Here is a 24,738-nt window from a genome sequence, read left to right as displayed (position 1 = left end):
GCAAGGGCGGCTCTCAACGACAAATCTTGTCAAGTGCCGGAAGCTTGACTCTTCTGAGACCGGCTTTTCCACGATGAGAACGCGCGGCGCAGGATCCGCGTCTTGTTTCTGGACAGGTTGTCGTCTCAAGTAATGAATACAATAATACAAGCTCAGTTTCATCTCATCTTTGTGCACTCATCCCCTGTTTCACAACGGCCATGACATTGACACTACGACCTTGGGAGCACGGACAGCCGAAGTGGGGCCGTGGTTGGCCGGAAATGCCGTACAGACACGGCCCGATCTCGGGTCTTTCACTTCTTCCCTTGTCAACAAGACATCTAGGCCTTTCCTGCCCGTCAAGGCTCTCTGAAATACACACTAGCTTGTGCGAGTGCCTCTGAGCACATGGCACCTTAAACCTACAAACATCTTGTCACAACTCATGTCTTGGTTGTCACAGACTCGGCTTATAAGCATGGAATGCCCGCCGTCTAACCTGTTTTGAATGACATGGCAGAGGCCGAATCAAACATTGTCAATAAGATTCCTCAACCCAACAACGAGGCAAGACATTGAGTCACAAGGTGAACTACACAAGAATAGTCTTCCTTGGTACTGCACGTGGAGCTCAGAACGAGAGATATGGAGTTGCTGCCCCACTATGGCTGACAGATGGATGTCAATGGGCAGGCAACTCGCATAAGAACAGCTGCATCTCGTCACCTGCATGATTTACTGGATCATTCTCATCAATCAGAGTGCCGGATGCACATGAGCCTTTGCTCTGAGAAGATCTCATCGCTAATGATGCCCGAAGGGGATTTCATTGCAGCTTACTTATACGGGGTTTGCCTCCTCCCAGCGGAGCCAATCGAGTTGAAAGCAATTACGGCGGCTGCAGTCAGCTTGACCATCAATGAACCACACCACATCGCTTCAGAGTCGTCACTCAGTATCTCAATCCGGCAACGGTCATCGAATACTCTTCTCGTCAGATATCTAGATAAACACTTGGATTGGATAGTCATGGCTTCCAAGAGATCACATATAAGCCCTTGGCGGTAGTAACAAGACCAGAAGAGCCACACGCTTCAAAGCGCGCCTTACACGTACCACCTCTCGCTTTGTCAAGTTAAAAGGCAAGACTGGTGCAACCCTCACAACTTTCCATGCTTTTTCTCGACAAGTTGTCTCGAAACCACGTCACCTTGCAGGAAGCACATTGTGCAAGTGATCTTTTATGGCGAACTTACCCACCTAACTCCGTCTATCCATTTCCATAACAGGAAACCCGGTGGGCAACTCAGTGGAAAGCGGCAAGATGATACCCGATAGCCCATTTCCACGTCTCTCGGCCCGGTGACCGGCAGAGGTCACTCAGAGACCACTTTTTTACGATTCAGTTGCCGAACCTGGCAACATCCGATTGACTCAGCGGAAGACGCACGCAGTCAGCGTCGCACAAACACGCCAATCTTTGTCCGCTCTAGCAAGATACCCGATGGGCTAAGGCGACGGGCGGGACGGGACGCGATTGCAAGGGAACGATTTGCGCCCCACTCCGTGACAGGCATGCGCCAAGGAGGCTGTTTAGACCGAGGAAAGCAGATCCGATATGCAAAGCGCAATGGGTTGCCGGCAGTTATGATTTGACCTTAGGGATGGGTGTTACGAATCCAAGCGTTTGCCTCTCTCTAAAGAAAATACTTAAGACTGAGACTGTATCCACCGTGATTCTTCATCGTCGATTCTGACCAGTTCATGCCAGAACACTCACCATGACAGTGACATCAGTCGATCTTCCCGTGCTGGGTAGCTACCCAGCACTCATTTGGATCATCCCGGCGGTGCTCCTCGCATTCAAGATCCTCGCCTTTGGCAGTAGAGAGAAACATCTTCCGCCCGGTCCACCAACACTTCCCATTCTTGGAAACGCTCATCTAATTCCATCGAGAGGCATGTACACCAAGTAGGTAGCCGGGCTCATGAGAGTTTTCCTTATCGCTGATCAAGCATATATGTAGACTCAAAGAATGGGCCGATCAGTATGGATCGATCTACTCTCTCAAAGTCGGGCAAAGCACCATGGTTGTGCTTAATGACAGACATGCCGTTCACGAACTCTTGACATCAAAAGGGGCATATTACAACGACAGACCAGTTGACCAGCAGTATGACCTCGCTATGCGTCAAGAGAATACCTCTCTGATGCACGATGGTCCTGTGTGGAGGGCAGAACGGAAGATCGCAGCCACGTACTTCTCCCCGAAGAATCTCGATGGCGCACTAAGGGGAGTACAAGAGTCTGAGTAAGTTTCAAGCACAGCTTCAAATGATTGCATATAGCCCCCAGATTCATTGCTTCTAACTTACGCAGAATTTCCATTTTAATGCACGACCTACTAAAGAAGCCTGATGAATTCATGGAGAGTGTGAAAAGAACCACTGCTTCTATCGCAACTATCACAATTTTCGGCCAGCGAGCTCCCAGTTGGGAAAGTTTCTGGGCATATGTAGGTTCTTTCCTCTCGATTCAGGTGTCGATTATGTTACACAAACTAATTCAGACCAGGCGGTTTACATCGCCATGGATGGGGTAAGCAGTTCCATCATTGAAGTGTCTTTTCCGAAGCGTAGATAAGAACTCAGCTGAACTTTTGAAGGTTTCCACTATTCTCGAGCCTGGTTCTTACCTACCCGTGGATCAATTTCCAATTCTTAAATGGATCCCAAATCGTTTAGCCAAGTCCAGGCAACGAGGAAAGGAATTATACCACACCATAACAAACATCTGGACCAAAGCTCGCGAAGACGTGGAATTGCGGCGAAGCCAAGGTACCAGGAGGGAATCTCTCATTGACAAACTACTCGACGAAGAAATCAAGTGCGATGTGCCTCTTAGCTACACGGGGTTCAACAATTTCCTAGGGGGCCTTCAGATGGCAGCTGCCGATACAACAGCTACAGCAACCCTCACGAACATCATGCTCCTGGCGAAGCACCCCGAGGCTCAGGAGAAAGCAAGAGTCGAACTCGACAGAGTCTGTGGCGCAGAAAGACTTCCCAACTGGTCTGACTTCAAGAGCTTGCCGTACATTAATTGCATCGTGAAAGAAGGGTTGCGGGTAAAACCAGTGTGAGTAGCCTGATCAGTGATCAACCCGTTTCAAGTTCCAACATGATGCTGATGTTAGACAATACACCTAGAGTACCAACCGGCGTACCTCATGCATCCAAGCAGGACCGATGGTACGGTGACATGTTCATCCCAGCTGGCTCTTCTATCTTCATTCCAGCATACGCACTCAATCACAATAGCGACTTGTCACCGGACCCTTTCACCTACAACCCAGACCGCTACATCCCTGTCGCCGACAAACTCGCACCTGAACTCGCCGCTTCGCCCAAGTACGAAGAGCGTGATCACTACTCGTACGGTGTGGGGCGACGAATGTGCGCCGGGCTACATCTTGCCGAGCGGTCTCAATGGCGTATGGTAGCACAGATTCTCTGGGCATTCAAGATCGAGCCAGCGATTGGACCCGACGGAAAGGAGGTCGAACTAGATTCGAGCCCTGAAGGGTACATTGAGGGGTTGTTACACACGCCTAAGAAATACAAGGTGAAGTTTGTCCCGAGGAGCGAGAAGCATGTCGATGTCATACGACAAAGTTTTGATGAGGCCGTGGAGTTTTTGAAGCAATGGGAGTAACCACCTGGGGCTTTTAGTGTGCCTGAATATCTTCGACATCATGCACATGCAGAGACTTAGTTTGAGGATTGAACCAGGCTCGGTAAGTATGATTGAAGCTTGTGTAATTAAGAACAATTGGTATCCTTAATGTGACTTGCTATATCTCTTTCGTCGCTTGAAGGCTTCTGCTACTTGATATTCTGCGCAATTGGGTGAATAATCTCGCGGCTATCTCAATTACCCTTCGGCTCCCGGCCGATGGGAATAGGCTTTTCCAGGTGCCTCAACCACCTCGGCCGCGTTCTTTTGAGCAGTGTGTCCGAGGTTAGTTGTAAGTCTTCGATGGCACTGGCCCACCGTACAAGTTCTTCTTCTGCAAACGCAGTTTGCATGATTCCCATACCAAAAGGCATGCCAGTGTCGGAATACACTCCTGCTGGGATCGTGATCATCGGGTACCCAGCCTGCGCCGCTATCTGGTAAGTCTGGGCTACTGAGATAGGCACGAGCAAGCCTGACAGCCGTTTTCCATTGTGGCTCAGTGCACCGTCGATGCCGCTGCGTGTGGTGTTCTGCATGTAGTTAAGAGCGTGCCAGTAGGTGCTATTCCGGCCTCCTTGGGTCTGGTTAGACATCAAGAAACCATCCTGTCCAGACCGAAAAGCTGGAACGCCGTGGTACACTCTGTAACGGCCGGACATCGTGTAGTTCCCATCAAAGGGATTTCCTCCTTCGATTCCGTCGTTCTCGTAGTTGAACTTGATGATATCTTCAAGCGATCGCATTTTTGTGTTCTGAAGTCCAGAGAGGTATTTCTTGATGTTGTTGTAGAAGTCGACCAGAACGACAGTATACTCTGATTTTTCAGGGTGGCCTATCTTGCCTTGCCAATTCCAATCCCAGCCTGCTTTGTTCACGACATTCTCATGATCAGTAATCTCGGTGAAGTTCACGATGGTGCCGCCGTTCTTATGTATGAGAGTTATCAGCCTGCCAAGCTGTGCCTTGGTTTCTTCATTCGCAATAGCCCAAAAGCTGTTCCAAGGGATGCCGAATGTTGCGTTTTGCAGGCTAGTTTTGTTAGTTAGGTATTGAGCGTAACCCCCCGATGAAGGCGTCTTTCCGCTTTGGGCTTCGGTATAATTGTCTCTTGGATCGACGCCATAGATAGCATCAAGGGCGTACACGGCATCGCGGACGGTTCGACCGAAGGTGCCGACTGTGTCTTGGCGTTCGCACTCTGGTATGACTCTATATTCAATAGGTCAACAAAAGCTTCTCTATACGTGGTATCGGTTTTCCAGTGATGAGCGATCAACGTACCCGTCTCTTGAGGTCAGTCCGACAGTTGGCTTGATGCCCACTACGCCATTCTTATGAGCAGGGCCGATGACTGATGCCGAGTTAGTGACAAATGCGTGTGATCGATGATACAAGGCCATAGTCTTACCACTGCCGTCCGTTTCTGTGCCAAGAGAAAAGGCGATCGCATTGGCAGCCACTCCTACTGCACTGCCGGAGCTACTTCCCATGGGATTGAAGACCAAGTTGTAGGGGCTTCGTGGCTGTCCACCCCTCGGGGAGTAACCTTCTGAGTATCCGGTACTCCTCATGTCTGCCCATTCGCTCATCGTGGATTTCCCAAATAGTACAGCTCCCGCTGCTCTCAAGCGAGCGACAACGAAGGCATCGCGAGGGACAATGCTTCCCAATAATGCATAGCTCCCTGCAGTCGTTTCCATACTGTCTTGCATTGCGATATTGTCTTTGACAGTGAAAGGGATTCCATGGAGAGGACCGAGCACTTGGCCTGCTTTTCGTTGTTCATCCCTTTTGGCCGCGATCGTTATAACGTCCGGGTTCAACTGCATTACGGAGCTAATGTCATGGAATTATCGCTTAGTAAATTTGAGCTGGAAATTCAGTGCAAGAATTCTAACCTAATATACTCTTAAGTCTAGAAAGTGCGTTGCATATAAGTCAAAGCACCCACTTATGGGCCCCCTTTTAGGCCCCCTAACAAACATAGCATCAAAATATCGCTACTAACTATACTTAATTAATTAATTATTTTCTATTATTATAATAATATAATTATTATTATCCCTAGGTAATTCGACCCCTATAAGTTAATTAAAACTAATTATATAATTACTATATTACGGCTAGCTAATCGTAATAAGTATATTAATAAAAGTTAAAGCTATAATAACTAAATAAACAGTATTATAATTATAAATAGCTTCCCTAAAACTATATTTATAAATTATAAAATAAATAAAGCTTTAGTAATTAATTATAGTTTTATTAAAAAGAGTTTTTTAATAAAAATAGTTAAAAAGCGATTATAAAATCTAATACTAAGTTAATTACTAAAAAAGCTATAAAAAGTCTATTTTTAAACCTAGCTTAAGTCCATATTATATATAAGTTTTATTTATAAATATATTTTTTATAATATTACTATTTACAATTACCTAACTATTTACTAAATAGTTATCTATCCTACTTATATATAATTATCTATCCTATTTTTTCTATAAATATTCGTTTTTTTATTTTATTATATAATTGTAATTATATAACTTATTTATAATTCTTTTATTTTAAAAAAAGTTATTTTAAATTCGTTTTTTTTATATATATAATATAATAGCTACTATAAGTTTTATAAAATAGCCCCTAGTTTTATTATATTTATTAAATTATAATATTAGCTTCTCTTTTTAAAAAAATCTAATCCTCTAAGCTTATAAATAAGTTATCTATTCTTAAGTTAAAGAATTATTAAGTTTATTTTATTAAAAAATATATTAATATGATATTAAGTTAAATTAAAAAATCGAAATTTTAAATAGCCGTATTTTGTTATAAGCTATTACGTATTATTTATTTTTCTAATAAAAGTATAAAAATAATATTTTATTTAAATTATCGCTCGCGTAGTATTTAATATTTAGTCCTTTTTAATTTTAATATTTATAGGATATACTATTACTTAAATATATTATATAATACTTTTATTAATACTATTTATATTTATAGATAATCGTAGTCCTTATTTAATAGTCTAGGCTAATTTAGCGTAATTAGTTATTTAGTAATAAAATCCGATTAATTAAATTATAAAAAAATAAATAGAGGAGTTATATTTTTTAAAAAAGGGCTATAAAATTATAAAAAAAAACTAAGGCTTATTAAAAAACTTAGGCTAAGTTAAATAAATCATTATCTAAATTAGAGCGTCTTCGTACTTAAAAAATAAATAGTATTTAAAAAAAAGTCGTATTATATTAAAAGAATTTCTTAAAAATACTAAAAATATTTTATTAACGGCCCGTAAAATATAAACTAATAATACTTTCAGGGGTTATTAATTAAGATACTATAATAACTAAAAGTTCTAATTTTAATTTTAATTTTAATATTCTTTAAGAAATTATTAAAAGTTCTAAAAGTTCGTAATAAGTTCTTATATATTTTTTTTTATATTTATAATTTTTCTATTTAATTAAAAATTCTCGTATTTTATTCTTAACTTTATAATTAATAATCTTTTTAACTTTATATTTTAATTCGTTAAGTTTTATAATAATATAATCTTCTATATATAAACCTTTAGGTACTAGTTCGAGAAATAAAATATAAAAAACTAAATAATACTTTATTATATCTAGGAATCTTAGTTTATAATTAATATTTAAAACTTTTAAATAATTTCGAAAAGTTTAAGTTTTTTATAATCTAATTTATTATTTAGTCGTTTCGTTTTAATATTATAATAAAAGAAATAAGTATTATCCCCTTTTTTAAAAATTAGTCCTCTAATCCTTAATTTATCTACGTTTTTTTTATATATTAGTATATAAATTTAAAATTTAAAAATATTTTTTTTAAATTTCTTAGAATTTTATTATATTTATTATTATTTTAATAATTTATAGTCTTTATTATACTTCTCTATATATTATTAATTAATATTTATAATTTAAATAAAACAGGGGATTCTCTTATACTTTTTACTAACTATATTATTATATATAAATTAAGCTATTAATAATAATATTACTTAGTTATTCTAATCGTAATTTATATAATATTAGAAATATATCTCGAGAATTTAATTAATTTTTTTTATTTAATTATTAGTTTATAAATAAAAAGCGGTTAATAATTTATAATCTATACTAAATTACGAGATTAAGGATCTTTAAAATTTTAAAATAAATAAAGAGTTTCTATTAAAAAATAATTTCTTTTAGTATATTATAAATAATAATAATATTTTTTAAAAAAACGTATATATTAATTTTTTTTACGTTATTAATTTTTTTATAGGGTATAAAATAAGTAAACTTAGTAAGTTAATCAACTATAACTAAGATATTATCGTATTATATATTTATAAATAGTTCTTTAAACTTTAATAATTTAATAATAAAGTCTTATAAAATCGATTACTATACTTCCATAAATAATTATAATAATTATAGCTCACTATAAAGTTTATATAGGCTATTTTTATTTTTTTTATAAATTACGTAGTCCTTAATTACGTTAATAATTTTAGCGCGTATAATAAATTTATTATAATATTAATAAATCCGTTTCTACATTTTAATAACTCCTTAATAACTATATACGGGTATATTATAAATTTTTATAATAAGCTTAGGGATTATTTTTTTTAATCGGGCTAGTATTAATTTTTTTTAGCTATTATAAAAAGCTTTATAATTAGTATAAAGCTACTATCCTTTTTTTTAAAAAAAATAACTTATATTTTTTTAAGGATTATAATTTCGTAATTAAGTTTTTTTATTAAGAGCATTTACTTTACTATTTTTTAAACCTTTTTAATAAATAATTTAAAAATTATATTTAAATAGAAACTCGCTCTATCTAACTTATTATTTATTTAAATTCTTATTTATTATAAAATTTATAAAGTTCTTATAGTCTATATAAACTATAACTTTATATTTAGTTCTAAATAGTTATAATTTCTATTTTTAAAATACTTTAATAATAATTATTAGTTCTTTATTATAAATTTACTAATTTAATTCTATTTTATAAAATACTTTGAAATAAAAAATAATATAAATAAAATTTTTTTTACTTATCTTATTATCCTAAAACTACTCCTATAATAAAGTCCGAGGTATTAGTTTTAACTTCAAAGGGTTTTTAGGGGTCTAAAATTATAATAATTAGTTTAAAAACGACTATATTTTTTAATTTTAATAAATACTTTTTTATATTTAGAATCCTAAATAAATAAGTTATCTTTTTTATATTAAGTTATTAAAAGGTTTAATAATATTAATATAGTCCTTAAGGAATTATTAATAAAAGTTAATAAATCCTAAAAATCCTTATATATTTTTTAACGTTTTATAATATAAACTAGTCCCTAATTACTTTTATTTTAAATACTTATATATAGATTTATCTTAATATAATAATATATTTAAAAAAGTCTACTTTCTAAATATAAAATTCGTACTTAGAGGGTTCAGTATATAGTTTAATATTTTAGAGTTTTTAAAAATACTATATAAATATACTTTTTATATATTTTAAAGTCGAGAGAAAAAAATAAAAAATATTATTAATATAAATAATAATAAAAATATTAACGAACTCCTAGAATATATAATTAACTATTATTTAAAAAAGTTATTAAAATATTAATAAGTCTAAAGGGTATAATAAAATATTTAAAAAGTCCTTTACGAATTCAAAATACTATTTTCTATTTATTTCCTTTTTTTAATTCAGATTTAGTTAAATACTTTTTTAAAGTCTATTATAATAAACTAATTAGCTCCGTATAATAAATCTTTAAGTTCAGTAATAAATAATAAAAAAATAGTAATTCTTTTTCATAATTTCGTTAAGTTTTTTTATAATTAATAATAAGTCTTAGTTTCTTTTTTTCTTTTCTTTAATATAAAAAAATAAAAAATAATTTTATAGGAGATTTCGAAAGTTAAATATATCCTTTTTTAAGTTTTTCGTTAATATATTTATTAAAATAATCTTATTTTTTTTTAGTTTATAAAATATATAAAAAAGAACTTAAGTTATATTCTTTTTTTAAATTTAATCTTTATATCCTAATTATTATATTTTAATAATCCTATTTCTTTAAGTTTTATAAATAGTTTTATATATTTCTAGTACTCTTTAAGTATAGTTTAAAATCGTTCTAATCCCTAATTATTTATATTAAATACGAACTTCTTAGAGCTTTTTATTATTTTTATAAAAGCTATATATTATAATAGGAGTTACGATAAATTTATTTAAACCCCTTTTTTTTAAGTCGTTTAATAACTAAATTTACCTATTAAACCTAGCTAGTAATTTAATTTATCTATAAGTTATGTTTTTTATAATTACGAGATTTTTTAAAATAATGTTAATATTTCTAATTTTTATAATATTGTATTATAATTAATCCTTATAATTATTAATATATATTAAAAAAGTATACGGTCTCTTAATTAATATATCCGTTATTATAATTAACTCTTTCTCTTTTTACTATTTATAATTAGTATAAGTTATCTTTTTTATATTTATAATAAATTAAGTTTATTTACTATTTTTTAGTAATATAAAACTTCTTTATATACTGCTATTAATTATAGCGCGTAATAATTGTTTATATATAATAAATTTAATTAATAAGTATATATTATATTGTTATTTAGTTACGTATAAGAACTTATTTTTTAATATTCGCTTTTTATTATTCTTTTATAATTAGTTTTTTTTAGTTTTTTAATATTTTATTTTTTTAGTTACTCTTTTTTATTCTATTTATTTTTTATTATTCTTTCTAAGCTCGTATTTTAAAAAATATAATAAATTTAATACTAGTTATACTTATAATTAGTCTATATTATATTATTATTATTCTAATATTATATAAAGAAGTCTAGGCTTAGTCCGAATATTACTTTATAAATCTTATTAAAATATATAATTGTTTAGTTTAGTAATTAGTTATTAATATAAATATTTTTTAATAAGTTAGTTATTACGTTTTCGTAAATAAAAGTAGTTATCCTCTTTAAATAAGAAGTACTAAAAGCATTTATTATTTAAGTATTCTACCTAGAATAATTTTTTTATAAAATATATCCTTAGTATTAAATAAAGAATTATCTCTTTTTACTTAGGGTATTATAAAAAACTTTCTTAAATTCTATTATTTTATAAAATTATAGTATTTATTTATTATTAAATAGGTTAATATTTTTTATATTAGTTTTCGTTAAAATCCTCTTTAAAACTAATATTATTAATACTAAAATAAAATCCGTAATTAATTTCTATCTAAATATATTATTAAATAACGTTACGAAGTTTATCTAAATTATATAATAATTTTTTATTAAAAATAAGTTTATTAAAGCCCTGCATAGGGTTCTTTATTAAATTAAAAAATTAATTTTTCTTTTTAATTTCTTTAAAATTAAGGTCTAGTTTTTTTAATTATTTTAATCTTATTTTTTATATAATAAGTTTTTAAGCTATTCTTTAATTTTATAAATAAATTTTTTTATTACCGTCCTCTTATCTTATTATATAAATAGACTTAGTTAGGACTTTTTTTAAGTTAGGTTTTCTAAGTTTAAAGGGTCGTTTTTATTTACTATTTTACTATATTATATAAACGAGGTTATTTATAATTTTTTTTATATTAAGTCCTCTTTTTTTAAACTTAAGAAGTTACTCTCTTATACTTACTTAGAGTCTTTATATAATTCTTTTTTTAAAAAAATAAAGGGTATCTTTTATAATAAGGTCTATTTTAGCCTTCTCCTCTATATTCTTATAAATTTAAAAAAAGTATAGTAATATATTTAAAATTATTATCTTCAAAAGTATTTAGTTAATATACTAAAATAACTTTTTTTTTAATCATAATAGCTAATATTTTAATTAGTAAAATAATACCGTATCCTAATTATTTATTATTTTTAAGTTTCTTTAAATACTATCCGGTTTATTCTTTATTATTTTAATAAATAAAATAGTTATTATCGTAATAAGTTATTTATAAAAGTTATTTATAAAGGACTTCTTTATTTATAATATTAACTCGTTTTTCTAAAATAGGTTAGTATTAAATACGCTTAGGTTATTAGTAATCTCTAGCTATATATCCTAATTTATTATAATTATAATACTTAAAGTTTTTTTTTAAGTAGTTATCTTTTTTTTAATAATATTAAGGTTTATAAAACTATTATATTATTTATAAATAGTACTCTAGCGGTTATTATTTTAATTATTACGAGGTTTTTTAGTTTATTTAGAAGCTACGCTAGGGTTATTATTAGTACTTACGTCCTATATTAAGTCGTTCTTTTTTTTTTTTTTATATTTATAAAGTTAGTTATTAATTTTAATAATAAGTTCGCTATATTAAAAAAAGTCGTTTAGTTTATTAAACTTAACTAGTTTGTCCTTAACTTCGTCTTTTAGTCCTTAATAAAATATAAATATTTTAATATTATTAATAAGATCTAATTAAGTACTAAGACGTTTAAATTTAATAAAATATTCCTTTATTAATTTAGTTTATTATAACTATATTAAGTTATACTTAGCTTATTATTTTTTTATTAAGATTTTAGAATAAAAACCTAAGAACTTTTTTAAATTTATTAAAATTATAATAAATATTGCGTATTTTAATAAAGTACTTATTAAAAAATCTCTTTTTTAAAGTATTCTTCTTAAATTAGTTTAAACTATCTAAGGGCTCGTTCCCTAAAAAAAACTAATAGCGTATATAACTTTTTTAGTTTTATTAATAAAATCTTTATAATAAAAGTTCTAATAATTCTTAACTTAAATTAAAAATCCCTTAAGAGTACCTAGGGTATTATTATAAATAATAAGTACGCTAAGCTTAAGCTTTTATTATCCTTTTTAAAAGGGGGTACTAATAATATTAATAATAGCTTAAAAAGTATTAACTTCTTTTTAAAAAGCTTAAATATTATTACCCGCTTCCTATTTTCTAAGTTAAATAACTTGTTCTTTAAAACCTAAATATATTAAAGTCTATTTCCGAACTATTAAAATATAATTTTAAAGTTTTAGAGCTTATTTATAATTTTATTATATATAGTTTATACTTTAATAATATTTACGTCTCCCTTTTTAACTTTTTTTTAAAAATCGTTTATAAATTTTTTTTTAAAAAATAACCTCGTTATTAGAATTAACGTTTATAAGGGCTATTTTTATTTTTTTTAACTAAACTTTAAATAGGTTACTTAGAGAAAATAAAAAAGCCCGGAGTAAGTAATTTAACTAAAGTATAAAAAAATATCGTTCGTATTATTTAATTAGTTTTTTATAAAATAAACTTATTAAATAAAAGTAATTAAAATATTATAACTAGCTAGTTATAATAAATATATTAACAAAAATTAAGACTATAATAACTAAATAAATAGTATTATAATTATAAATAGTTTCCTTAAAATTATATTTATAAATTATAAAATAAATAAAAGCTTTAGTAATTAATTATAATTTTATTAAAAAAAGTTCTTAGTAAAAATAGCTAAAAATAATTATAAAATCTAATATTAAGTTAATTATTAAAAAAGTTATAAAAAGTCTATTCTTAAGCCTAGCTTAAGTTTATATTATATATAAATCTTATTTATAAATATATCTTTTATAATATTATTATTTATAATTACTTAATTGTTTATTAAATAGTTGTTCGTTCTATTTATATATAATTGTCTATCTTATTTTTTTTATAAGTATCTATTTTTTTATTTTATTATATAATCGTAATTATATAATTTATTTATAATTTTTTTATTTTAAAAAGAGTTATCCTAAGTTCGTTCTTTTTTATATATATAGTATAGTAGCCGCTATAAGTCTTATAGGGCGGCCCCTAGCCTTATTATATTTATTAAGTCGTAATATACTAAAGTCCTCTTAAGCTCTTTAAATATTTTAAATATTAATAAACTTAGTATTTAGGTTTATTAAAATAGTTTTTTTTTAAGTTTTATATACTCTATTTTTATTTTTTAAAATTTAAATTTAGTATTAAAATATAGTTAAGTAATAAGCTTATTTTTTAAAAAACTTTTTTATTTTTTTTAAATAGTAGTTATTAAGTATTATTATTTAAACTAAGCTTTATAAATAGTTTTAAATAGTTATAAAGCTTATTAGCTTTTTAGGAATTGACTAATTAATAATAAACGTTATTAATACCTAATTAAGTACTTCTTTAGCTTTTTTAATTATTTATTTAGTATTTATACCTTTTTTAAATAATATAACTTAGGTAAATAGGATTATTAAGTTAATAAGTAACTTAAATATATTAAGTAATTATAATCTAATTATTTTTTTATTTATTTTATATATTTAATAATATTAAACTAGCTAAACGAGCTTTTTAATAGTAGTTTAAGAAGTATTATTTTTTAATAATAATAGAATTATTTATTATATCCTCTTTACTAAGCTCTTTTTTATAATAGGACTTAATAAGTTTAAAAAGAATTATATTTAATAATTAGAAAATATAAAAAGTATATAATAATAAGAATAATAAATAAACGTTATTTTTATAATACTCTTATATAAATTCTATTATTATATAACTTTTATATTTATTTAATATTAATAATTAAAACTAGTTATTACGGCTAGCTAGTCGTAGTAAGTATATTAACAAAAGTTAAGGTTACGAATATTAAATAAACAATATTATAGTTATAAATAGCTTCCCTAAAACTATATCTATAAGTCGTAAAATAAATAAGGCTTTAATAATTAATTATAATTTTATTAAAAGGGGTTCTTAGTAAAAATAACTAAAAGTAATTATAAGATCTAATACTAAATTAATTACTAAAAAAAGTTATAAAAGTTCTATCCTCGAGCTTAGCTCGAAGCTATATTATATATAAATCTCGTTCCTAAATATATCCTTTATAATATTCTATTTTATTTATTAATAATTAAAAGTAAATATTAATAATTACTTACTTAGGGTAATTATAATAATTACCTTATTACTTAATTACTTTTTTTTATTTATATATAACTCGTTTTATAATTTTTCTATTCTATAAGATAATTCCTATATTCCTTAGTTTTATATATATATAATATATTATAACTATTATAAGCTTACAGGGGCCGGCCTTAGTCTTAGTTATATATATTAAGTCGTAATATTAGGTCTCCTTTTTAAAAAGTCTAGTTTTATAAACCTATAAGTAAGTTAATAGGGTCCTTATTTAGTTACTCCGATCTTCTTAAAAATATTTTTTATTAAGATATTTACTAGTTCTTTAACTTATTATTACCTTAAACTAGCTCTTAAAAATAAAAGAGTATAGTTTTAAAATCGTAATACCTTACTCGTTCTATTATTTAGTAAGTTAGAAATATAAAATACTTAAAAAAAAGTTAAAATATTATGAGTATACTTATTATAATCGTTCTTATAATACGTTAATTAATATAATTTATAATTATAAGTTCTCTTCTAAGTAGCGGTATTTTTTATTTTATTAATATGAGTATAATAAATTGTTTTTTTAACCGAGGCTAATTATTTAGAATATAAAAAAAAATAAAAAAATCTTTTTTTTAAAAAATAAGTAAAAGCCCTTTGTTAAATATAGGCTAAAATAAATAAATCTCTATTTAAATTAAACTATTTATAAAAAACAAAAAGAATAGTTTTTAAAAAGGGTAGGGTAATCCTTAGTTTTTTTTAAAAAAATAGCTCTTTTTAATAAGTCCTTATTAATATAAGAGGTATAATTTAGTAGTATTTTTTAATATAATTAATTGGGATATTATAATAACTAGAATTCTAATTTTAATTTTAATTTTAATACTCTTTGAGAAATTATTAAAAGTTCTAGAGGTTCGTAATAAGTTCTTATATATTTTCTTTATATCTATAGTTTTTCTATTTAATTAAGAATTCTCGTATTTTATTCTTAACTCTATAATTAATAATCTATTTAACTTTATATTCTAATTTATTTAGTTCTATAATAATATAATCTTCGATATATAAACTTTTAAGTATTAGTTCAAAAAATAAAATATAAAAAAACTAAATAACACTTTATTATATCTAGGAGTTTTAATTTATAATTAACGTTTAAAACTTTTTTAAATAATTTTAAAAAGTCTAAGTTTTTTATAATCTAATTTATTACTTAGTTATTTTATTTTTAATATTATAATAAAAGAAATAAGTACTATTCCCCTCTTTTAAAATTAATCCTCTAATCCTTAATTTATCTATATTTTTTTTTATACGTTAATATATAAACTCGAAATTTAAAAAATACTCTTTTTTAAATTTTTTTAAAGTTTTATTACGTTTATTACTACTTTAATAGCTTATAGTCCTTATCGTACTTCTTTATATATTATTAATTAGTATCCGTAATTTAAATAAAATAGAGATTCTCTTATACTTTCGCTAACTATACTATTATATACGAATTAGGTTATTAATAATAATATTACTTAGTTATTCTAATCGTAATTTATATAATAACAGAGGTATATTTTAAAAAATTTAATTAATTTTTTTTATTTAATTATTAATTTATAGATAAAAAGTAGTTAATAGTTTATAATCTATATTAAGTTATGAAATTAGGGATCTCTAAAATTTTAAAATAAATAGAGTACCTCTATTAAAAAATAATTTCTTTTTAGTATACTATAAGTAGTAATAATATTCTTAAAGAACGTATATACTAATTCCTTTGCGTTATTAACTTTTTTATAAAGTATAAAGTAAGTAAACTTAGTAAGTTAATTAACTATAACTAAGATATTATTGTACTATATATTTATAAATAGTTCTTTAGATTTTAATAATTTAATAATAAAGTCCTATAAAATTAATTATTATATTTTTTATAAATAGTTATAATAATTATAGCTCGCTATAAAATTTATATAAGCTATTCTTATTTTTTTTATAAATTACGTAGTTTTTAATTATATTAATAATTTTAGTACGTATAATAAGTTTATTATAATACTAGCAAATCCGTTTTTTATATTTTAATAACTCTTTAATAACTATATACGAGTATATTATAAATTTTTATAATAAGCTTAGAGATTATTTTTCTAATCGGGCTAGTATTAATCTTTCTAATTATTATAAAAAGCTTTATAATTAATATAAAGCTACCGTCCTTTTCTTCTTTAAAAATAATTTACGTTTCTTTAAGAACTATAACTTCGTAATTAAGTCTTTTATTAAGAGCGTTTACTCTACTATTTTCTAAACCTTTTTAATAAATAATTTAGAAATTATATTTAAATAGAAACTCGCTCTATTTAACTTATTATTTATTTAGATTTTTTATTTATTATAAAGTTTATAAAGTTCTTATAGTCTATATAAACTATAATTTCATATTTAGTTCTAAATAATTATAATTTCTATTCTCAAAATACTTTAATAATAACTATTAATTCCTTATTATAAATTTACTAATTTAATTCTATTTTTATAGAATATTTTAGAATAAAAAATAATATAAATAAAGTTTCTCTTACTTATTTTATTATCCTAAAACTACTCTTATAGTAAAGTTTAAAAATATTAGTTTTGATTTTAAAGGGTTTCTAGGGGTTTAGAATTATAATAACTAGTTTAAAAACGACTATATTTTTTAATTTTAATAAATACTTCTTTATATTTAAAATCTTAAATAAATAGGTTATCTTTTTATATTAAGTTATTAAAAAGTCTAATAATATTAATATAGTCTTTAAAGAATTATTAATAAAAATTAACAAATCTTAAGAATCTTTATACGTTTTTAACATTCTATAGTATAAGCTAGTCCTTAACTACTTTTATTTTAAATATTTATATATAAATTTATCTTAATATAATAATATATTTAAAAAAGTCTACTTTTTAAATATAGAATTCGTACTTAGAGAGTTCGGTATATAATTTAATATTTTAAAATTTTTAAAAATATTATATAAATATACTTTTTTATATATTTTAAGGTCGGAAAAAGAAAATAAGAATATCGTTAATATAAATAATAATAAAAAATATTAATAAACTCTTAGAGTATATAGTTAATTATTATTTAAAAAAAATTACCGGAGTATTAATAAGTCTAAAGGGCATAACGAGATATTTAAAAAGTCCTTTACGAGTTCGAAATACTATTTTTTACTCATTTCCTTTTTTAATTTAGATTTAATTAAATATTTTCTTAAGGTTTATTATAATAAACTAATTAGCTCTATAAAATAAATCTCTAAGTTTAGTAATAAGTAATAAAGAATAATAATTCTTTTTTATAATTTTATTAAGTTTTTTATAGTTAATAATAGGTTTTAGTAATATAAAAAAATAGGGGTAATCTCGCAAGGGATTTTAAGGGTCGGATATATTCTTTCTCGAGTTTTTTTATTAATATATTTATTAAAATAGTTTTATTCTTTTTTAGTTTATAAGGTATATAAAGAAGAACTTAAGTTATATTCCTTCTTTAAGTTCGATTTCTATATCCTAACTACTATACTTTAGTAATCCTATTTCTTTAGGTTCTATAAATAGTCTTATATATTTTTAATACTTTTTTAAATATAATCTAAAGTCGTTCTAATCCCTAATTATTTATATTAAATACGAACTTCTTAAAGCTTTTTATTATCCTAGTAAAAAATTATATATTATATTTTTTTTTAAAAAAAATTATAAAAAAATTCGTTTAAACCCTTTTTTTTAAGTCGTTTAGTAACTAAATTTACTTATTAAACCTAGTTAATAGTTTAATTTATCTATAAGTTATACTTTTATAACTACGAGATTCTTAAAATAATATCGATATTTCCTATTTCTATAATATCGTATTATAATTATCTTAAATAATTATTAATATATATTAAGAGGTATATAATCTCTCGATTAATATATTTATTATCGTAATCAACTCTTTCTCTTTCTACTATTTATAATTAATATAAGTTATCTTTTTATATTTATAATAAGTTAAGTTTATTTACTACTCTTAGTAATATAAAGTTTTTTTATATACTACTATTAATTATAATGTATAGTTATTATTTATATATATTAAGTTTAACTAGTAAGTATATATTATATTATTATTTAGTTACGTATAAGAACTTATTTTTAATATTCGCTTTTTATTATTCTTTTGTAATTAGCTTTTTTAGTTTTTTTTAATATTCTATTTTTTAATCGTTTTTTTTATTTTATTTATTTTTTATTATTTTCTCTAAGCTCGTGCTTTAAAAATATAGTAAATCTAATATTAATCGTATTTATAGTTAGTTTATATTATATTATTATTATTCTAATATTATATAGGGAAGTCTAAACTTAGTCTAAATATTATTTTATAAATCCTATTAAAATATATAATTATCTAGTTTAGTAACTAATTATTAATATAAATATCCTTAATAAGTTAGTTATTATATTTTTATAAGTAAAAATAGCTATTTTTTTTAAATAAAAAGTACTAAAAGTACTTATTATTTAAGCATTTTACTTAAAATAATTCTTTATAAAATATATCCTTAGTATTAAATAAAAAACTATCTCTTTTTACTTAGGGTATTATAAAAACCTTTTTAAGTTCTATTATTTTATAAAACTATAGTATTTATTTATTATTAAATAAGTTAATATTCTTATATTAATTCTTATTAAAATCCTCTTTAAAACTAGTATTATTAATATTAAAATAAGATCCGTAACTAATTTCTATTTAAATACGTTGTTAAATAATATTATAAAGTTTATCTAAGTTATATAATAATTCTTTATTAAAAAATAAAATTACTAGAGCCCGTATAAAGTTCTTTATTAAATAAGAAATTAATCTTTTTTTTAACTTTTTTAAAAATTAAAATCTAGTCTCTTAATTATTTTAATTTTATTTTTTATATAATAAGTCCTTAAGTTATTTTTTTAACTTTATAAATAAATTTTTTATTACTATCTTCTTATCTTATTATATAAATAGACTTAATTAGGATTTTTTTTATATCGGGGCCTCTTTTTTCAAACTTAAAAAGTTACTCTTTTATATTTACTTAGAGTCTTTATATAATTCTTTTTTTAAAAAAATAAAGGGTATCCTTTATAATAAAGTCCGTTTTAGCCTTTTTTTTCTATATTCTTATAAATTTAGGAAAGTATAATAATATATTTAAAATTATTATTTTCGAAGGTATTTAGTTAATATATAGGAATAACTTCTTTTTTAATTATAATGGCTAATATTTTAATAAGTAGTAAAGTAGTATTATATTTTAATTATTTACTATTTTTAAGTTTTTTTAAATATTAACCGGTTTATTCCTTTATTATTTTAATAAATAAAATAGTTATTATTATAATAAACTATTTAAAAAGTTATTTATAAAAAACTTCCTTATTTATAATATTAACTCGTTTTTTTTAAAATAGGCTAGTATTAAATACGCTTAGGTTATTAATAATCTCTAGCTATATATCTTAGCTTATTATAATTATAATATTTAAAATCTTTTTTTCTAGCGGGGTTATTTTTTTTTAGCGATATTAAGATTTATGAGTCTATTATAATAACTAATAATAGTTATTAAAAGTCGATATTTTTTTTAGTATTAAGTTTAAGTTAGTTATTCTATGCGTTCTAACCCTTATACTTAAAGTATCGTTTATAAAGTTAGTTATTAATTTTAATTATTATATTTATATACTTATAAAGTTTATTAGGTCGTTTTTTTATATAAAAGTTTATTTTTTAACTTCTTTTTTTAAACTATAATAAAATAATATTATAAATACTTTGTTACCCTAGTCGAGTTTAAAAGTAATTTATTAGAATTCTAAAGCGTACTTATTAATAGACCCTTTCTATTTAAAGTTTATAAGTTTTTATTTAATAATTCGTTCTTTATTAAGATTATTAAAAGTTTCTTTAATTCTTTTTTTTAAATTTAGTATAGTTTATAAAAAATTTTTTTAATATTTTCGTTTTATATATAGTGGTTATTTTTAAAATAGTCTCTTATTAAAAATTTAAACTAAACGAGAGCGTCCTTTTTTAAAAAAGAGGCTACGTAATAAACTTTATTTATTTTAATAATAAAAGAGGTTTTTGTAATAGTATAAATAAGCCCTAGTTTAAATAAAAAATCCTTAGAGTATATCTGGGAACTTATTATAAAGTTCTAGTTTAGAGTACTTAGCTCTAAGTACTAAAAGAGGTCGGGGGTATTATAAGCTAAGTATAAAACTACTCGTTTTTATTTTTAAATTTAAGTATTATATTATATAATTATTAAATAATAAACGTAGCTACCTTAATAAGCTACTTAGTACTATTATTATTAATAATTAATATATTCGTACTATTTAACTAGTTTTTTATAAAATAAACTTACTAAATAAAAGTAATTAAAATATTATAACTAGCTAGTTATAATAAGTATATTAATAAAAAATTAAGGCTACGAATATTAAATAAATAGTATTATAATTATAAATAGTTTCCCTAAAACTATATTTATAAATTATAGAATAAATAAAGTTTTAGTAATTAATCATAGTTTTATTAAAAGGGGTTCTTAATAAAAATAGCTAAAAGCAATTATAAAATTTAATATTAAGTTAATTACTAAAAAAGCTATAAAATTTCTATTTTTTAAGCCTAGTTCGAAGCTATATTATATATAAGTTTTGTTCCTAAATATATCTTTTATAATATTTTTATTTTATTTATTAATAATTAAGGGTAAATATTAGTAATTGCTTACTTAGGGTAATTATAGTAATTACCTTATTACTTAATTACTTTTTTTTATTTATATATAACTTGTTTTATAGTTCTTTCGTTCCGTAAGATAACTCTTATATTCCTTAGCCTTATATATATATAGTATACCGTAGCTGCTATAAGCCTACGGGGCCGGCCCTAGTCTTAGTTATATATATTAAGTCGTAATACTAGTTTAGCTTATTAAGCCCCTTAATAAGGGGGATCTTAGTTTATAATAAGAATATTATTTTTTAATTACTAAAGGGTAGTATTATTAGTTATCTAGTTATTATTTATTATTATAAACTCTTAATTAATATATAAGTTAAGTTTTAATAAAAACTATTATTATTAAACTAATTATTTTTTATATATAATTAGTAATTAAATAGCTTTATTATTAATAAAAATATACTTAATAATTAATACCTAAGTACGTAAATTAGGCTCTTTTTTTTATATTACTATAGTTTTTATTATATTTAAAACTAAACTATTAGTTTTTTTACCTTTTATAATACTAATTTTATTTATATTATACTTATTAATTTATTAAATATCTTTAATCTTTAATATATTAAGTAATTTAAATTATAATTTAATTATATTAATAATAATTTTATTAATACGTTACGAATTAATTAAATAACTTCTCTAAACCTTTATTAATAGATTCTTTTTTAATAAAAATGTTGATTTATTTCTTATTAAATAGTTTATTATTTTTTTTAAAATTTTAAAACTTATTTAGTAAATTTTTTTAATTTATTTATAAGTTAATATAATACCTAAATAATATTAAATTTAAACTTATTATATTAACTAATCTTTTTTATTATAAAAGAAGTTTTTAAAATTTCATAAATACCCTCGCTCTTATTTAGTAACTTTTTTTTAAATTTTAAAAATATTACCCTAAGAACTCCGAACTTAATTAAAGCTTTTTTTAATAAAAAAAACTATTTTTTAATAATATTAAGAGCTTATTAAAGCTTATTTTTAATATACAGAGATTATTATATATTAATTAATAATTATATAGAAAAGAAATATATTTAGACGATTTTTATAATTATTATGGTAGTTTATATATTAAGGGTAGGATTTTAATGCGGTAGCTAGGCGGGATTTTGGGGGGCCTAAAAGGGGGGCCTATAAGTGGGTGCTTTGACTTAGCACATGACCAGCTGTTGAGACGTCAGAATGCCATCCTTCATAGCCTTCTGCATTTGGTCGATAGTAGCTTCTTCTAACTTAAAGGTTCCAGCGCAAACAGGCATGGGGAAGAGTTCCGTAGTATTTTCATTCTGCAGGAGTGGAAAGAAAGGAGTCACCAAGCTGGTGCTGGCCACAAGTTGGCTAATGGCCGGATACACAAAGTATGCCAGCACCAGCAAGGATCTGGAATAATGCCATGCCGGGGCTATCGAGGATGGTACAGATAAACGCATTGTTGCTCAGATTAAGCTAGTAGGGTAGTAGATGGCTGAAATAAAGGAAGTAAAGAGGAACAGTTACAGGAAGCCATCAACGGTCATAATGCAGAGAATCGGTGTCTCTTAAAACCAGTGTGAAAGGCGGAATCTCGAACTGCGACAACACTCAAACTTTTCTAGAACGAGCTGAAGGTCTTGGACTTCGACCATGCATTTCGCCGGATCTTGATGATAATTGCAATTGTCGCCGGAGGCCCAGACCATCATTTCGGCGCTTCTGTTTTCGGATCCATCACATTGTGGCTTTGCCTCCTTATTGGAGAGTTTGCGATATGCCGGTATCCCACTTTTCTTACAACTTGTTCCTTTCAGCAAATTGTGGTTTCTGAGACATACGTGCATGTGGCTAGTGCTCACTCAATAGTATCAGCCAATTCACGCGTTAGCTGCATTTTGAGGAACCCATGCGCGGCTGGCTGAATCATTAGGTTAGACTTGCTATTCCACGGCTGTCTCACGCAGTAGTTGTCTGCGGCCTGATTCGTATTGTGTGAAAATACAACACATTGAACGCGTCAGTTAAATCTTGAGGACACTTTCAGCTTGTTCTTGGAGAGCCAAGCAATTTGGTTACGAACGGCCCTTTTCTATGGTGACTCCATATCTGCATACTCAGCAGTGTGGCAAATCTCATGTATCCATGTATCATGCATTAGTGATTGAGTCTTGTGACGTAAGGCGCAGGCCTTCCCCCGATTGAATTGTAGTGCCAGTGTCAGGAGAGTGGTGTTTCCAATACTTTTAAGGCATCGGAGTTTAACTGAAGTCACTTGATTCATAACAATTTGAGCACAATTTCTAGTGCGCCGAAAAGGGATATAGGCACGAAGCTGCTAAAGTCCATAAACACACATGAATGCTCGACTTGAATCGTCCGCATGCTGATAATGCTCACTTTGTTTGGTCGTCAACTCATATTGCAACTTCTGATTTGTTTGGAAAACTCGACTAGAAGTTGTGTTACTTAGCCCTTAATCTGCATCACAGTTCTGATCCTCTATCTCTTTGTGGTCTCCTGCAGGCTCATCCAGTATGAATCAATAACCATCCAAGGACTGACACTTTTATTTTACTTTCAGATAACGTGCTGGAAACCTGAACTTAATCTCTTTCGCATCATCAACAAGAAGCTCCTCGCCCTCGAATGTGTATGACAACCAGAATGTGCTGAGAGATCAACCAAGGAGAGCAATGATAGTCCTACTTGATACAACTCGGAGAAAGAAGGTAATGTTGATAGGATGTTGAGCGGCAGGATATACATCTAATCTTCTACTTGATGGCCTAGTAGTTGAAACGTCGCGCTGGAGTGGCTAAAATTTCCTGAAAATCACCAAAAGATGCTTGACGGACACATTGAAATTCCCGTGGCATCCCAACTTTGCAGATCAATTACCGAATGCTATCAACGACCAGCTGTTGATGGGACGTTACACCACGAGTATCCTTGTCGTCAGCGACTCTAGTCTGAACTTAGCACAGCAAATTAGCGGTCAATCGACCTCTCAGAGTCAGGAAACCGGATGATCCGCTTTATGCGCTCCATCAAGATTACGACCGAAGTCGCGAGTCTTCACCTTACAGGTCCGTGATGCCCCCGTCAGGTGCCACACCATATTCCATGGCGCCCCGCAGCGGGTTCTAGACTCAGACTGACCGTTGAAGAACAGCGTTGCTTTCTTCTTTTTCTTCTGAT

General features: G+C 26.3%; 2 protein-coding genes across 2 annotated transcripts; one reads left to right on the top strand and one right to left on the bottom strand.

Annotated features, from left to right (window-relative positions):
- Positions 1-2,969: 2,969 nt before the first annotated feature.
- On the top strand, positions 2,970-3,697 carry N0V96_011015 (uncharacterized protein; the record flags this gene model as incomplete). Its single annotated transcript, XM_065759134.1, has 2 exons — positions 2,970-3,011; positions 3,227-3,697. 2 exons carry the CDS (start codon positions 2,970-2,972, stop codon positions 3,695-3,697), a joined length of 513 nt encoding a protein of 170 aa, XP_065612232.1.
- A 215-nt stretch (positions 3,698-3,912) lies between these two features.
- N0V96_011014 (uncharacterized protein) lies at positions 3,913-5,310 on the bottom strand (the record flags this gene model as incomplete). The annotated part of the gene is made up of 3 exons (XM_053198595.2): positions 3,913-4,930; positions 5,003-5,072; positions 5,130-5,310. The coding sequence occupies 3 exons, from the start codon at positions 5,308-5,310 to the stop codon at positions 3,913-3,915; spliced, it is 1,269 nt and encodes a 422-aa protein (XP_053043906.2).
- Between the last annotated feature and the right edge of the window lie 19,428 nt (positions 5,311-24,738).

This window comes from Colletotrichum fioriniae (assembly GCF_027942845.1).
Source record: "Colletotrichum fioriniae strain IMI 355084 chromosome Unknown scaffold_16, whole genome shotgun sequence".
Lineage (NCBI taxonomy): Eukaryota > Fungi > Ascomycota > Sordariomycetes > Glomerellales > Glomerellaceae > Colletotrichum > Colletotrichum fioriniae.
The sequence above is the reverse complement of the archived record's forward strand: the minus strand, read 5'-3'. Positions and strand labels throughout refer to the sequence as shown.